Genomic DNA, 16984 nt, shown 5'->3' with positions numbered 1-16984 from the left:
ACCTGAATTTTGAAAACACCATAAATTAGTAATTAAGCTATAGGGCCCGTTTGGATGGAGAGAGAGGAGAGGGAGTAGAATAGAGTAAATCTTGCTAAAAATAAGTTAATTTTGAGCCAAATTTACTCTATTATACTTTTCATCCTTCTCCTTCAATCCAAACAAGCCAATAAGGTTTGGGTAACGCGAAAAGTGATACACAATTTCTTAAATTTATATTAAAATGGTAGGGGTTAGTGGTCGTGTTGGCCAATAGGGAGTTGATTACCAATGAGTCAGATGTGGTATGAAGTGATTTTAGGGCTGCTGCCTCTAGGTGGCATATGTCAGTCAATCAATCACTGATGTTGGATTTGCATTTGGGTATTGAAATGGATTTGGAACTTGCACTAATTTTTGGTCATTGGACTTGATATAGGGTGTTGATAATTTGGAAAGGAAAGATTGGGGTTTTGTCTTCGTCAAGACCGAGGAAATTCGGGTATCGTAAAATGTAACATGCATCACCCTTAAATCTTGATCTTAATATGAAGTGCTCAAGACTTTCGTTAATACTTATTACACATAAACCATTTTATGCATCCCAAAAATTAACTAAAAGTATGACTTAAATTGTGACTTTAAGAGTTATAGTTCGCGTATAATAGACAACACCCAAAAAAAATTCAAAGTTAAGCTAAGCTATATTGTACGAGTAGGATTGATGATTGACCCCGACGAAGACACATGCTTCATGATAAAAATTATAATCTTCTGATCACCAACTGCTATAAACAGATGTCTTAGCAATAATTAAAAAAGAAAAATGCTATAAACAAATGATTTATTCTAAAAATAAAATGACTTTTTCTTGGTTAGCTACTTACTCCGTTGACTTCAGTTTTGGACCCTCTCTCTAATATTATTACAATCCAATCAAAGAAACAAAACAAAGAATATCAAATAATGGACTAACAGCCTAGATCAAATTTGTTAAAGCCCACTTTTGTCTCTCTGAGATCAAATGCTAAACTGCCAAAATCCCCTAACAAACACAGTATGCCAAGGTCATTCATGGCTTCTATGGTACACTATCTTCCTTCTCTTTTCTTCATCAACCTCCTCTTCACCTACATCAATGCTACTTGTCCATCTTTTGACTGTGGCAATGGTGTCACCATTGGCTACCCATTCTGGCACCAAAACCAAATGTTTCAACATTATTGTGGATACCCTGGCTTTAACCTCTCATGCAATAATAAAAACCCAACAACCCTCCATCTCTCTAACACCTTCTACAGTATTAAAGCAATCAACTACTCTGATCACACCCTCACCCTCAACTACCTCGAAGTTAAAGACACAAATTGTCCAAGAATACCTCATGATCTTAACCTAAGCACCTATTCTTTGTTGAACTATACTTTAGGCAACACTATGTTACGTTTCTTTTATAACTGCACGTTATACCCACCTTCACATCCTCCTATAACGTGTCTTGACTATGGTACTAAGCGCTCATTCGTGTTCATGGTGGGAGCAGAACCAGAGTTTGATTGGAATGCATATTGCGAGTCCATTGTCACTGTCCCAGTTATTGCAAAGGAGGTAGATGGAGTTTTGGCTAGAGGGTTGATTGGCCAAGCCCTACGAGATGGGTTTAAGCTGACATGGAAATCAGATGGTGCATGTGAGTCATGTGAAGCCAGCGGTGGATTCTGTGGAGTTAGCAGCGGTCAACATCAAAATTTCTCTTGCATTTGCAAGGATGGACAAGATTCAACTAAATGTCGTGTCAACGGTAATTGCTCTTTTCATTTGCATATTTTAAAAAAAAAAAAAAAAGGGAAAAAGAAAGAAAAAACTAAATTAGAACCCGCGCCCCCCCCCCCCCCCCCCCCTCTTCACACTTTTTTTAGTCTTAAGTACTTTTTTTTTATCTTGACATTGGATGGATTTTTTTTACGAAGCAGTTATACATATTAGAATACATGTATACAAAAGTAATATATAAATTTTTTTATATATATTTATAATATATTATATAATCGAGTACCACTACAAAAAAAACTTTACTTTTTATAATAATTTTATAGATAAATAATAATAGATGGATTAATCAATTGGTAAAAATGTCAAATTTTAAGGACTGAAATAATAAAAAATAATATTTAGAAATGAAAGAAGGATAAATTATTCAAACTTAATCCTGCAGAAGGATAATTTATTCAAACTTCAAAGAAAAAATGCCCATAACTAATATCACACCATAGGTCCATAACAATCTTTTTTTTTTTCTTTTTTCTTTTTTTGAGAAGAAGGTCCATAACAATCTTTTCCTCAAAAAAAAAAAAAAAAAAGTCCATAACAATCTGATGATTTTTTATTAGATAAGTTTCACTTAAACTTATGATATATAGTTTCATTTAAATCTTATAGTTTGAAATAAAGAATAAATTTCATTTAAACTGGATTGTGTTGCATGACCTTCACATTAAGAGCATTTGTGATGTTAGAAGGTTTAAAAGTTTTTTTTTTTTTTTTTTTGTTCAAAAGTTTTAAGCTGTAAATGAAATATTTTAAAAGTTTGAATGAAACATATTAAAATTTTTAAGGTTTGAAATGTACTTAACAATTCATTTTCAAAGAAAAAAAAAAGAAAAAAAAAGAAATGTACTTAATGTCAATCTTTGATCATAAATGCAAACTGCTTGCATGTATTCGTGATGCAAACAATTTGTGATGCATTGTTTACACTCAATTTACTATGTCCCCTTCCGTTATTTCATTATTTAGTTTATATCGACTTAGACTGATTCATGTTATGTAACGATTGTTTGTAATGTTTCAGGTGGTGTTATGATCAGGTTTGAACCGAATTTTGTTGCAATTGGTAAGCAATGCTTCTTTAAAATTTAAATAAATAAAAAAACCCATCCCCAATGCTTCGATTCTGGTTGCTAATATCCTCCATGTGCATCCTCTTGCAGGTGCTGTGATTTTTGGCGGTCTCATTATTGTTGCGGCAACACTATTCTACTTCATCAATAAAAAGAAAGTAGCAGTGTACAAACCAGTTTTTGATCGAATACCAAGCAGTGGAAAATAAGACTTGTTTTTTTTAACTCAATTCACATAATACGATTGTTGAATCGTGACTCAGTGGTATTGTCTGAATCTTTTGAAAATTTTGATTCGAATCCATAAATTAATATTAATTTGAGGTTCCATAATTCCATGATTTGCACCATAATATTATCATAAACTGCTTTCAATGTCTCAATTTTCATGCTAGAACCATTGTGTCATATTACATAATTTACTTATTGCAAAGTCACAACTCATCTCATATATATGACTCCACTCTGCCTTGCAATTTCCATTTTGTATCTTGTGTAAGTTGCTGCTGTTGTAGTTAATATAGGACCCTCTCTCTTCCTTTTAGCCTCATCATCACAACCTAGTCAACAAATAGCTCGGCGGAGAGGGACACTCCGGAGAAGAAAATAAGTGAAGCGTCAAACCAGAATTCAAAGTGCTCGAGCCCATTTTTACAAAGCCCATTTCAAACACAACCCAAGTCCCAGATTAGCAGCCAACCCATTAAACCCAATAGCCCAAACCCCTAAAGCCAGGGGGAGAAGTCACGGCCTAAACCTACAAAATATTTTTTGAGCCCAATCTTCATGATTTTTCATTTTTGTCTTTTTTTTTTCTTTGAAATTTGGGGGAATTTGAGCATGTACGAAAGTTGCCGATTTTTTAACGGGCTGTACGGTCAGTATTTTTTGTACCAATTAGTGAACCAATTCAAGATGCCTCTTTGGAAACATACAGGCCAATATTGGACATGACCAGGAAAAAATGGACATTTTAGCCGATAGAAAAACTGAAAATAAATGTATGAGAGCATAGTGACTATACTATAATTATGAGAACATCTCGATAAGAGCATTCACAATAAGTTGCTAAAATGACTAAATAGTCATTTTAGCAACTAAAAGACCAAAAATACACCCCACAACAAAAGAGGTAAACCTAGATTTTTTGGGTATACCTTCTTGCTATAGTGGGTTGCTAGTGGGGTTGACAGTGCTAGTGGATTCGTGGGTTTGGGTTGCCGATGGTAGTGGGTTTTGGTTGTGTTTTCTAGGTCTGAGTTGCTATGTTTTTTGGGTTTGGTTAAGTGTATTTTTCTTGGTTTGGTGCTAGTGGGTTTCTTGGTTTGGTGCTGGGCTTTTCTCAACGGGAGTGACTATAATGGTGGATTTCTTGGTGGAGTTGCTTGGTTTTTTTTGTTTGGATTTTTTGGCTATGTTGCTCTGTTTTTAATGAGTTTTATGGTGGTTGTTGTTTTGGTTGTGGCGGGGTTTTGTTTTACAGTGGGTTGTGGCTGCCTTAGTGGCAGTAGCGGCGGTAACAGTGTTGTGATTGTTATCTATTGTGTTAGATATATTATTTTTATTGTGTTATTTATATTATTTTAATGTGTTGAATGTTAATTAAAAAAAAAAAACCTTTGTTGTAGGGTGTATTATAAAGTGAGTTGTTAAAATAGATAAAATAGTATTTTAAATTGTTAAAAGCTAAATTTTTTAGATATTTTACTGTGAATGCTCTAAGGTTGCTAAATCACTTTTTAGTCAATTTAGCAACCAATGCTCTAAAATTGTATTGTACAGCAAAGGAGGTAAACTAAAAAGAATTTAAATTTAAGCTACAATGATCTGCAATTTTACTTTGAATGCTCTTATATGCCTAAAGAAGTGTCTTGGTAGCCAATGGCTAATAAATAGCAACTAAAGATGTAGAAGGAAATGAAGTACAATTGATATTTTTGAAAAAATTTGGTAATACCTAGGATTAGCCTAAACCTTAAAGATAGTTTTTATTATTATTTTACCCAAACAATTAAGATGAATTTTTCAGATAAAATCCAAAATTTCAAGATACTAACGCTCTGTTTGTTTCAATAATGATGTTTTCTAAAAAATGAGTCATTTTCTAAAAAAACATTTTCTATAAAACTATCTCATTTTCCAATGTTTGGTAACAACTTTAAATAAGTTGAAAAATAACATTTTAACTTCCCTTATTTAGCTTGCTGTGAGATAGAATTGTTTTCCAAAAAAATTTAATGGAAAATAATCTCTAAAAATAAGCCATACTTTTTATATTGACCAAAGATAGTTTTCCTTTGACTCATATTTTTTTATGCTACCAAACATTAGAAAATAAGAAAAACTATCTTTACACAAGGTTTTCCATTGAAACAAACAGAGCGTAAGGGATTGTTTGGATCATCAATTTTCATAACTCATAACTCTGTTTTCATATCTCATAACTCAAAAATGGTGGGATCCATAGCGAGAAGTCCGTTTGAGAGTACTATAACTTTGTTTCCATCAATCAGTTCTGTGATTTTTGAGTTATGAGTTATGGAAACTGAAAACACATTTTGGCTGTTTTCAGTTTCCATAACTCATAACTCAATGACATTTTTTTTAATTAAACACACATGAGGGACCCACTAGTCATAACTCAGCCGCACCTTTTGACCAACTGACTTTTTTTTTCCTTCTTCTTTCACTGGGTTCGGTGTTCACTCTTCAGTTTTTTTTTTTCATTGGGTTTGGTCTTCACAGTTCTTCCTTTTCTTTTCTTTTTTCCTTCTTCTTTCACTGGGTTCGATCTTCACAGTTCTTCCTTTTTTTTTTTTCTTTTTTTTTCCCCTTCTTCTATCACTGGGTTCGGTCTTCGCTCTTCAGTTCTTCCTTCTTCTTTTTTCCCTTCTTTCACTGGGTTCGGGTTTATGGGTTTTTTTTTTTTTCACTGGGTTCAGGTGATCTTGGTATTGAAAAAAAAAAAAAGAAGCAAAAAACTGCACCGAGTGACAGGTATGGGACCCACAAACAATGTGAAAAATATTAAGTGATGAGAAGTGAGTGATGGTGCCAAACAGGTATGGTATTTTAAAGTGATAAGTGATGGTGCCAAACAGGTATGGTATTTTAAAGTGATGAGTGATGGAAATTGAGTGACGAAAATTGAGTGACCAAAAAAAAGCATCCAAACGGCCCCTAAAAGACTAACCTAATTAAATTTATAGGTAAAAATAACTTCTTGTTGGATTAGAGGACTCACCCACTTATCCTCTTGTCTTGCCGCTATTTTATTAGACAATTCCTCTTAAGTTTTTAAATAAACTTTCTAACATTTTTAAAAGAAAATTCAATAATCTCTGAATCTGTGTCCTAATGTTGTTGAATTTAAAATGTTTTTTATTCATTCAAGAGCTGTTTGGCAACGTTATTTAAACAATAGTTTTCACTGTTTAAATAACAATAATACTTTCGACACGTATTTTTATAACATTAGAGCACATATTTTCACAACACTTAAAACTGAATAATAATACTTAAACACTACTACCAAACAAGTCCAATGAGATTGACAACTTTTCAATTAATAAAAATAAGACTTAAAAAAAAAAAAAAAAAAAAGGCCATGTCAAAAAAATCACCAAGCTTGTCCCTCAAGAGTCAAAACCCTCTCTATCTCAAAAATAAAATTAAATAAAAATTAAATAAAATCAACCATTGGCTATGCTAGGGTTTAAGATCCGAAACCCTGTTTGGGGTTTTAATGCATTTTTATTTTTCGGGGTTTTAGGGCATCTCATTATCTATAAACCCCAACTATGATTCTCAGCCTCTGAGATTTCCTATTTTCCATTTGGAAAAAAACACAAACACATGGAGGCTATTCTTTCCTTACCCAAAACTATACGGAAAACAATTTCACTTTGATTTTTCCCAGGGTTTAAACTGAAATGGAAGAGTTCGGCGATGATTTCGGTGATCTTTACACCGATGTTGAAATTCAAGCGAGTTCAGCCATCAATGCCATTCCAGGCCTTGCCAATTCGTACATTGAACCCATGGAAGAAGAAGAAGAACAACAACAACAACAAGATAACAGTGTTACCAATAAACCTAACCCTAACCAGGGTCTGGGTTCCAATTCGCAGATATCTGATGAGGTCCACAACGGTTCGGCACAGAAAACAATGGGTTCGGAGTTGAATATGGATAGTGGGAGTGATAGTGATAGTGAGGATGATTTGAATATAGTTTTGAACGATGAGGATTGTAAGAATGGTGGGAATGGAGGGGTTGTAGGAGGTGGTGGTGGTGGTTATGGTGATGATGAGGATGAGGATGATGATGATGATGATGATGATGATGTTAAGAATGATTTTGTTGTAGTTGAGGAGGGAAGTGGGCCCAGTAAGATTCAGAAGCGGGGCAATCAATCCAGTGATGGATTGGAGCCGGGCTTTAATGGGGAGAGAGGAAATGGTGTGAGGGGTGGGTATAATTCGCATTATCCACAGTACAAGGTAGTTTTGTCTATTTGTGGAATTGTTCTTTGAATGAAGTAAAATTTGAAATCTGCAAGTTTAATTTATCTGTTACAATGTGGAGTAGTGCTATGGTTTTTGAATTAGATAGAGACATAGAATAATAACTAATTCAGTTCAGTAGTACCAACTGTTTAGACTCATGTGCGTTTTGCTTTAATAATGAGTTAATGCTATTACATAATCAGTGAAAAAGACATCAAAGGTGTTTATAGTTTCTTTTTTGGGTAATCTTATTCTAAAATGATGCAATTACTAATGGCATTGTAATTTTTGATGATCATTCTTAAAGTTATAATTTCATATTCCCCACATGAAAGCCTATTATCTATTTCTCTGTATCTATTGTTATGAGTAATAATATTTGTGTAACTGAGAGAACTGTTTAATCCTTAAACAACTCATGATCATTTTTTAATTGGAGTGCTCTTGTGTAGTACATGAGACCTCATGGATCAGTATTTCCAAGCAATATAAAAGGGAATGGATCTGTGGGAATGGCTTCCTATCCTTCCACGTTGAATAGAGGTGACCAGGATGATACTACATGCAACCAGCACAAAGGCTCAATCGCAAGTCAGGTTGCTCAAGTTCGTGCTACAGCCAATTCGGTTGTGGGTCAAAGTGGATATGGTTTCTCCCTTCCTTGGTATAGGTTAGTTTCACTATGATGTTGGTTCTTCAGAAACCTGATTCTTAGTGCCATATAGCATGTATTGTGTTCCCATGGTCATTAATGTTGGTGGTGCCTCCCATTTTTCTCAAGGCCCCATTTAAATAATTGATTGAGAAGCAGACCTTTACTAATCTCTTTGAATTTGCATATTAGAATATTCCATAGTGTCTTGATAAAAAAATCCTGCATTTTTTCTTCCTTCCAGGACTATACTTGATATAAATATTGATACATTTGAGGATAAGCCATGGAGGTTTCCTGGAGTAGATATTACAGATTTCTTCAATTTTGGTTTCAATGAAGACACTTGGAAGCAGTACTGCAAATCTCTGGTAAAGAACTTCAATTACACGCTTGATGTGCTCAATTCGCCTTGTATAATATGTGCCTTGCCAATTTGATTTATCCCCAGATTGGGCATGTGTAACTTACCAATAATAAAAAAGGCTCCCTAAGTCTGGATTCTGGCATAAAATAATATATTTATTGCTGGCTGGTAGGATTTTTTATCTGGAACTTCTTATGATATGTCTGATATGTTGTTGGCGGAACTATGCTTATGCACAAGTTCCCAGTTGGTTTTTTTTTTTTTTGGATAAATAAGTTTTCAATTGGTTTTCATTAGATTCTCCTCACAGACCCTGATAATTAGAATCATTGACATGCATTGCAGGAGCAAATTCGGCAGCAAGCATTCCTGCAGACTGGGATCCCTGTATATGAGTCGTCAAAAACTAACCAGGTAGGATTTAAATTTTCTAGGTGAATTTTTATATCAGACAAGTTGTTAAGATATATCGAATATTGAGGTTCCTGTCATCTCTTGCTTTTATGAGAATAGGCTCATGAAGCTGAAACTGAGCATGAGAGAGGACGCCAGAATCCGATGGTGGAGGAAAGCTACCAAGTTGGATTGCAGAGGATAGTTTCACCTTCATCAAACAAAGTGAGACAGTTTGAAATGGTATATTGAAATTAAAAAGTTACTCCCCTCCCCCAAATTTCTTTTTTGGAAATGATTACTTATTGACTTCTGATTTTTTCAGCCAAGAGGTAGAGCAATTCTGGTTGAAGACAGCACTAGCGAACGCCAGCCGTCTACAGATTTAAGGCGTGCACGTACTCGGGATTCTGATGTTGTGATACAGGTTAGCTGTCATTTTGAATTTGACCTAATGCTTATGCATCAGCTATATTCCATTGTCTGATTACTTATAGCATGTTTGGGAGCAGATTACTGTGCAGGGCCCCATTGAGGATTCCTCTGGTTTTGGCAAGGAGGAAGAATACCATAAAGATAGCCCTGTACATGAGGCATCTGAAAAGGGAGATTCTGATGGACATAGCAGGGATATTCACTGTTCTGGTAATGCCGGTGGAGATAAACCATCTGTAGAATCTCTGGAAGGCAATATCAGAAGATCAGACAGGCCTTCTGCTCTGAAAAGGTTTGGATTATATTTATATGTTGGTCTCCTGAATCCTGATAGCCCTGTCTATACTAGGAATTTAGTCATATATGTCTATTCTAGAAATACATCTATATGAATTTCATCTGTCTATGTTGACTTGGCTGGGACAAGGCTGTCAATATCTGACATTGTGGTGCAATTATAAGACGTTGTCTGTGGACCTACCACGGTGTAATAATTTTGTAGGACGCTTAGATTTCCCAATTTTGAATCCCATGAATCACAATTGTGTAAGCATTAATATGCGTACTTTTTATTATATGCTTTACGAACATAATGGATATGCCATGCTGCTGTGGATGCTTGCTTTCAACCAGATTATGAAGATAGCAACTTGGATATGTAAATCTTAAAAAATGCATGTGAATTGTAGATATCTTCAAAGTCAATTTGAAATTACATTGTAGAACTACTTTTCTTTAAAGTATTTTTGTTGCTGTGGTGATGCTTCTTATAAATTTTTCAGTTAATAATAGTTTACTTAGTGCCTTGAGCCTCATTTCGTACTTTAAAGTCTTTTTTCCTCCCCAGAAGCCACCAATTGGATGAGTATTTTTGCTTTGTATAATCAGGTGTTCCCAGCGGGCGATTGCATATAACCCAATGAATCTGAGCTCTGATAATCTTGAAGATGAAAAGATCCCTGATGCGAATGGGCATCACCATCAAAAGCTGAAGGTTGGCCCTTCAGGAGTCACTGAAGTAATGGAAACAGTTAGCGAAACACAGGGTAAGGTTGGCAGGAATTTCTGCGGTGCAGATCCTTGTATGATGGAAACAGAACTATCATTTGACGATCGTGGTCAGCTTAGCCTGGACTCGTCCTGTTATGGAAGTGATTCCGAAGGTTCCAGAAATAGTGTTTATGTTGATACTGAGAAGACTCAGAGTCCTTTTAGAAAGTCATCACTGAATTCTAGTGCTGAATTACCAGAGTCTCTCACATCTTGTGACAAGAACTTTAGAAGCGGCAACATCAAATCAAAATCAGGTGATGGCAATTCAAGAAATAAAGGTTCCATTCGAGAGGAACAGGAGCATCGCAGTAGGAGAGATAACAGTGTTGCTAAACCTAAAATTCACACTGCAGATAATAATGTTGCCTCCCCCTTGTTGGTCGCAGAGGACCTATGTGACAGGGATGACTTGGTTAAATGTAGCAGATGGAAGGAAAGGAATCAAGGTTTTGGATTTCAAGACCGAGAATATATTCCATATCATAGGGAAAAAGAGCTTTCCAGCCGTTATAGTGGTGAAACGTTTATGGGCAACGACAATGAGAGAGTTTACAGAAAACCTCCTTATTCAAGAGGTAATTACAGATTGAGAAATGAGATTGATTCGTATGTTAGAAAAAAATGGGATGAAAGGGATTACTGTCATGAACAAAGAAGTCCTAGAGAATATAGTGAAGACAGGGATAGAGATTGGTATTATTATGGGGAAGGACACTCTACTGATTACTTTAATCATCTCACTTATAGCGAGTCGCAGTTGCATTCAAGGTATTCTTCTTGCAGTGTTGAAGAAAGGGATACTTTCTGGAGAAGCAAGCATGGCGAACCCCAACTTAGGAAGAGAACAAACCATTCTCATTGGCTTGATTATAAACATGAAGATAACTTTGTGCCAGAAAAATATAAGAGATCTGCTTCATTTGCTGACAGCAATAGGGATTCTATGGATGAAAAATATGAAAGACAAATACCATATGGTAGGGGAGAATTGAAAAGCTCTGGCAGAAGGGGTAGGTATGGTGACAGTCCCACCCTAGACTTGGATAACCCTTGGTATGGGGAAACCGAAGATGGCTATGGGAGACTGATGGATCGTGACTCAGTAGATTCTCAGTTTTACAGAGAATCTTATTCAGCTGGAAGATATCAGCATGATAACATGTCTCCAAGAAATAATGCATATGACTCAAGATTAAGTGAAAGATTCGGGAGACGTAGAAGACATATATGCGCTGGGGAAGTTAGGGACGGTGGTTGGCTTGATAATTATAATGATGCTGATGATGTAGAAGATCGTATAGTATATCCTGATGATCAGGGCCATCTGGGGCTGAGACGATATAGCTGGCGATCTAGAGTCCTTCACTGGACCAAGGATGAATTAATCTTAAGGCATCAAGATGCCAAAATGTATTCAGAAGAGGCATCCCTTTCCTATGAAAAAATCTCTAGGCACGAAAAGATTCGTGCAAGATATGGATCTGCACATGATAGGGTGCTTAATGATGAAATGCAAATACAGCGAGATAAAGTCAAAATGATAAAAAAAGGAAGTAGCACCAACTGTATTAATAGAAGTTCTGAGATTATAAATAGAGATGAGCATGAGCAGGCAGTGCTGAGGTGCAGGGATTCAGTTAACTTTGTTGTTGGGGATGGAAAGGTAAAGTTGGGGAAATCTAGGTCAAAACCTTGTATCACTGTACTTGAATATATGAGTGATCCACATATGTTGGGCAAGTCTTGTTTATATTGGTTAATGCTATCTCATTGCATGTTCACTCTACCTTGTTTCCCCCTTGTTATATATTACTTTCATTTTTCCATATGATTTTCCGTTGTTAAGCTTTTTAACCATTTGTGCATGTCTTCATGTGCTCGAGTGTCAGCATGGCTTGACTGGGCCAAGCTTACAAGCATCTCAGGTTCACTGCCTGAGGCATGAAAAGAAGAGGAAATGCTTCCATGTAGTAATCAAGACACTTATTAATTTTCCTCTGACATTTCTTTTGGCAACTGGAATCTTATATTTGTCTGGCTGTGGAGGTGGTTCTTTCACCATCTACTTCGCTTTCAAAAAAAGAGGTGCAGCGTTATTCTCTACAGAACTTTCACACCTATTGGTTCTAATTCTGGCCAAGTTGAACACTACCCAAGACTCAACGGTGAACAATTCTCTACTTAAACACACCCACTCACACTTGTCCTACCACCTGCTTTTTGATAGTGAGCACTCCTATTCCTAATAAGAGTTGTCCTGCATCATATCAACTGAATGTAAAATACTTTTACAATATCCATGGTTCTTAGCCAATAGGATTAGCTATTCTTAACCATAGCATAAAAAAAAATGCTCCTGCTTTGAGGAAAAGTACCTGCTGATTATATAATATTTTATGCTTATACTACACCTCTTATATTATTTCAATTTCAATATTTAGAGGTTTACTCTGATATCTGCTGTTCTATTTGTAAAAGCAGCTACTAATCTTGCATGGTCTTATGTGTATACTTCCTTTCGTTTTCTCATTCATTTTTGGGACCTATGTTTTCTGGAGCTGGTTGATTTTCAGTGCCCATTTGGCATTGCTGTAGGAAGTTGTGCTTTTGCAATATAGAGCTAACTGAAAAGCTCTTGTGCATTCTGACTGTTTGCCAAATTACAGTGAACAGTGCCTTGAACTTCTGAATTAATAATGCCTGAACTGTCAATTGTAGAGCTTTTTCTTAAAACCTCCAAATTTCAGCTTTAGCCTTAAAAATTGTTATCAGCTTGAAGATCCCCTTAAAGCTCTTTAGTGAAATTGCCAAACATTTGGCAATTTCTGTCAAAAGAGCTGTAAAGGCTGTTAAAGCATCCACTACCAGACACATCCTCAATCTAGACTTAACAATCCATCTTAAAATTTATTGACTATGCCCACTTGAGGACTGTTGAAAATCACATTATTGCATCTATTGGAAACAAATTTGAATTTCCAGGGGGGCTTGGGTTGATGCTGCTTCCACTAATGTACAAGGTGAGAGATCACTTATTTTCTGTTGCCAAAGTTGTTTTGGCACTGTATTCCAGGTGTGGCATTTATGGTTGGTGGAATTGGGGATGGGATTCATATGACTAGTTAATGACTTTATTGTCTTGCTACATGGACGCTTCAGTGTGTAAATTAATGTCTCTCGTGAAAAATGTGACTGGTAACTAATTGTCTTGGTCATACATGCTGTCTGGCAATGCCAAAGGGGAAAATAAAAGGTGTTACTAGTTTTCAGAATTTTCCTTGAATATGGTTTATCTGTTCTTATGTTACATATTTTATGTGGAAGTTTCTTCATAAAACATCTTGTTTGCATGCACATCTCATTTTATCTCAATTTGTTAAAAAATAGTTTTTCGACAAAGGAATTCTTCTCATTGAAGTAGGGACTGGGAATTGACACCTAGACATAAGAAATATAAAAAAAATAATAATAAAAAATTCGAATTCTTCAGCCCTCAAAACAGAAACTTCTTTGATAGGATATTTTGTGACCCTCATTGCAAAACTAGATTGCAGAGTAGAAATGCTAATTTTAGTGAATCTAATCTTATGATTTCTCCTTGTAAATACCTTTTTGTACTAATTTGTTGTGCTTCATGTACATCAGTTATTGGCCAATAGCCTTGTAGCTCAATGGCATGTTTGGTCTTGTTTATGAGGAGGTCTAGGATTTGAATTTCTCCTCCTGTATTTGTTGTAACAAGTGCAACAACAAAAACAGCCAAGCCTTAGTCCCAAATTTTTGAGTTCGGTATGGATCTTCAATAGATCAATCAGGGCCGGCCTAATGTTTTCTTTTCCACAATATGTAGCTTAGGAAAAAAAAAAAAGCTATCACAGAATAGTTGACAACGTTCTTAGTTTTTGTTGCTGCTGGCTATACTAACAAAAACTTGCTCTTTGCCATACTATTCTTGCTGTCAGTTATTGTAGTTTTTGTATGATTTCATAGCTTCTTTCTCCCTCTCTCTCTCCCTCTCTCTCTCTCTCTCTCTCTCTCTCTCTCTCTCTCATTCACTGCCCTTTTGGGGAAGTAATTTACTCTTTGCCACATGAGTATTGGATCCCTCTTGGCCTGACAGATTTAATTATACTCAACTGGGGCATCAATAGTTACAAAAATGGGGGAGGGGATGGGCATCTATGGTAGTTGAGTACGAACAAACACCCGTTCTTTTTTGGATAAACCCAGTTCAATGTAGATTGCAATTCACCCATTATGTGTACAACTTTCTTCTCATAGCAGAGATCCCTATATGATCTTTGATATATCAATATATGAGGTAGAGGGTGATTCTTTTCTACATTTTCTGTATTAGCTTTCTGGTTGTCATTCTTCTCAGCTTCTCTGTTATATTTGCCTATAATTAAGCAGTCAATGCTGAGGAAGAAATGTTAATCATCTGTTTTGTTATAATGATGTTACACCTAATAGAGTTCACAGCTCAATTAGTGAGATCTCATTTCGGTTTTTATGTTGTTTGTTTTGGATTTATTTTGATTATTATTCTTTCATTTTTCTCTGTGGGGTGGGGGGTGGAGTTTGAGGTATATATTCAGCATGAGAATATCTTGCATTTTCTCCAACTTTTACTGGTTGTGATTTGCATACCATCCTTATTGAATTAATACTGATTCTAGATAGAATTTTTAATTCTACATTTTTTTACTAATTTGAGTCTATCTGGTTGTGTTTGAAGTAAACATCAAGGATTTAAAGAATTGATTAGTTTGACAGGATATAAATTGATTGACAGATTTGACCCTATGGTGCCATGGATTCCTTGATGTGTGCCAAGAGTTTCTTATGGGTTTTGGGTAAGATTGTCATGGGGGATGGTACAGCCTGACGAAGTAATTTAGGTCTCCCTGATTATTGGTCAGCCAATTATATTCAAATGATGTGTGTGATAATTTAAATTTAAGGACTTGTTTAAATAAGCTTCACTGTAGAAATGGCCATTTACTAATATAGAAAAAAATTTAAAAAAAAAAAAAAACTGTAGAAATGGTCATTTAGTTAGTGCTAGTTAAAGCTCTAAACTGCTTGTTGACAATGAGATATAGGGGCTTCCAGGGTAGATATCCTATCTTGAAATGGCATGGGCTAGCAAGGAATTACATTGGAAATTCATTGGAAACTACTGCCAAAGAACAAACCATCTTGTTTAATGTTCTTAAACTTTCTTCTGGGTCCTTTTGCTGTATTTCATCCTATATTTTAAGGGTTTATTTATTTATTTATTTTTATACATGATGCAATCTACTGCATATCTCCGAATGCTTTTGCTCGTATGATCTTTAAAGTGTATAAAATTATGTGTGACATTTATATGTGACAATACTTTGCAGTCCTCCAGAAGACGTTCCAAAGGCCAAAGTTTTATGGGCAATGGTAGGTCTGAAAACATAGATCAGAAGACTGAGAAGCAGACAACTTTGATGGATTATAATGACCCTCATATGGAGAAGGCAGTCCACCCAGAAATCGCAAAAATTGAGGGCAGCCAAAACAATCCAAAATGGCCTGACAAGTTTCCTATAACTGAACACAATGAAGATTTGGACATTGAGGAGGGTCAGATAGTAACAGAAGAACCAAATACAGAAGTCTCTACTGGAAGGAGATATGCCACTGAAGATGCAGCACTGACCTGCAACAATGGTTCTGATGGAAATAAGTTTGTTGGGGATTATGACAACCAACGGTTTCTTGAGACATTAGCAAAGATGGAGAAACGTAGGGAGCGCTTTAAGGAGCCCATCACTTTGAACAAAGAACCAGGCATGTGTCTCAAGCCTCAGGTTGATTTGATAATAGATACAGATGAAACTAAGCAACAGAGGCCAGCTCGAAAGAGGCGGTGGGGTGGAAGTTAGGTTCTTAAAGTTACAGCTGGCTTTAGTTTTTGTGGTCATATCAGATTTGGTCTCAGGGCTTCAGTTACACCTCACAAGAGTTATTTCTCTGAAATAAGATATCAAATTGATTCGCCAATTGGATTTCAAGCTGGCCAGTGGGAATAAACAACTCTAATCCATTTTTTGGGCTCAGGTCAGGGTTTTTTATCCTTTTCCTTTTTGTTTTTAGCCCTTAATGGGGGATCTGAGATAGAAATTAGAATTAACATTGGGAGTTACTCAGTTTTTTTCCCCTGTATGTAATAAAGTTTTCTAAAGGGGTCATTAACCTTGGTGAAAATGCATAATTATGGGATTTCTCAAACTTTGTTTCCCAAAGAGTTGTCAGCTTTTCTCTGATGTTTATGATGAAGCAATTACTCTTGACGCAACAACTCTAGCAGACATTTTTTCTAATGCTACAGGTCTTTTCTTTGTGAACTTTACAGCTTGATTCTGATCTTTCTTTTCATTTCCACATCACAAAAAGTGATGGTGATGATAAACTTGGTGCTAGCCATGGATGTAATATTTGGGGTAAGGCTTCTGTCTAATGATCCTATGCTCTAGACAGGATCGTGGGCTGGTCGTTTTAGGACGTGTTACTCATGTTGCCTCCAGTGCACAGAGCACTGGAGGCAAGCCAAATCCGAATTTTTGATGTAGACATAGTTCAATGCTTTGTTTGAATCTTTTCATGATTTGTCTCTCTAGTCCCTGACAAGCTTTTGTTTTTGTTATCCTGATCACTCGCTAGT

General features: G+C 35.8%; 2 protein-coding genes across 5 annotated transcripts; both read left to right on the top strand.

The window, feature by feature from the left end:
* Window positions 1-1053: 1053 nt before the first annotated feature.
* LOC142624899 (LEAF RUST 10 DISEASE-RESISTANCE LOCUS RECEPTOR-LIKE PROTEIN KINASE-like 2.8) lies at window positions 1054-3088 on the top strand. Its single transcript, XM_075798629.1, has 3 exons — window positions 1054-1780; window positions 2831-2872; window positions 2970-3088. Exons 1-3 carry the CDS (start codon window positions 1054-1056, stop codon window positions 3086-3088), a joined length of 888 nt encoding a protein of 295 aa, XP_075654744.1.
* A 3525-nt stretch (window positions 3089-6613) lies between these two features.
* On the top strand, window positions 6614-16667 carry LOC142624720 (uncharacterized). 4 transcript variants are annotated; one of them, XR_012842367.1, is made up of 9 exons: window positions 6614-7381; window positions 7840-8057; window positions 8284-8410; window positions 8752-8820; window positions 8920-9042; window positions 9125-9226; window positions 9312-9526; window positions 10123-12452; window positions 15678-15822. XR_012842367.1 is itself a non-coding variant. In XM_075798442.1 (9 exons), exons 1-9 carry the CDS (start codon window positions 6812-6814, stop codon window positions 16203-16205), a joined length of 3774 nt encoding a protein of 1257 aa, XP_075654557.1. In that variant the 5' UTR covers window positions 6620-6811; the 3' UTR covers window positions 16206-16667. The 4 variants fall into 4 exon arrangements, 3 of the variants coding, with proteins under 3 accessions (XP_075654557.1, XP_075654558.1, XP_075654556.1); XM_075798442.1 differs by having other exon boundaries at window positions 6620-7381; window positions 7840-8051; window positions 10123-11950; window positions 15678-16667; XM_075798443.1 differs by having other exon boundaries at window positions 6621-7381; window positions 8920-9024; window positions 10123-11950; window positions 15678-16667.
* The last annotated feature ends 317 nt before the right edge of the window (window positions 16668-16984 follow it).

The sequence above is a fragment of the Castanea sativa genome, chromosome 2, assembly GCF_040712315.1.
Source record: "Castanea sativa cultivar Marrone di Chiusa Pesio chromosome 2, ASM4071231v1".
Taxonomy (NCBI): domain Eukaryota; kingdom Viridiplantae; phylum Streptophyta; class Magnoliopsida; order Fagales; family Fagaceae; genus Castanea; species Castanea sativa.
This window is presented reverse-complemented; position numbering and strand designations above follow the sequence as displayed.

Bases quoted from the DNA above. Each gene is read 5' to 3' on its own strand.
- LOC142624720 (XM_075798441.1), top strand. From the start codon at position 6,812: ATGGAAGAGTTCGGCGATGATTTCGGTGATCTTTACACCGATGTTGAA. The intron at 7,382-7,839 runs GTAGTTTTGTCT...GCTCTTGTGTAG, and splicing joins CGCATTATCCACAGTACAAG to TACATGAGACCTCATGGATC. The intron at 9,527-10,122 runs GTTTGGATTATA...TTGTATAATCAG, and splicing joins AGGCCTTCTGCTCTGAAAAG to GTGTTCCCAGCGGGCGATTG.
- LOC142624899 (XM_075798629.1), top strand. From the start codon at position 1,054: ATGGCTTCTATGGTACACTATCTTCCTTCTCTTTTCTTCATCAACCTC. The intron at 1,781-2,830 runs GTAATTGCTCTT...GTAATGTTTCAG, and splicing joins AACTAAATGTCGTGTCAACG to GTGGTGTTATGATCAGGTTT. The intron at 2,873-2,969 runs GTAAGCAATGCT...ATCCTCTTGCAG, and splicing joins ACCGAATTTTGTTGCAATTG to GTGCTGTGATTTTTGGCGGT.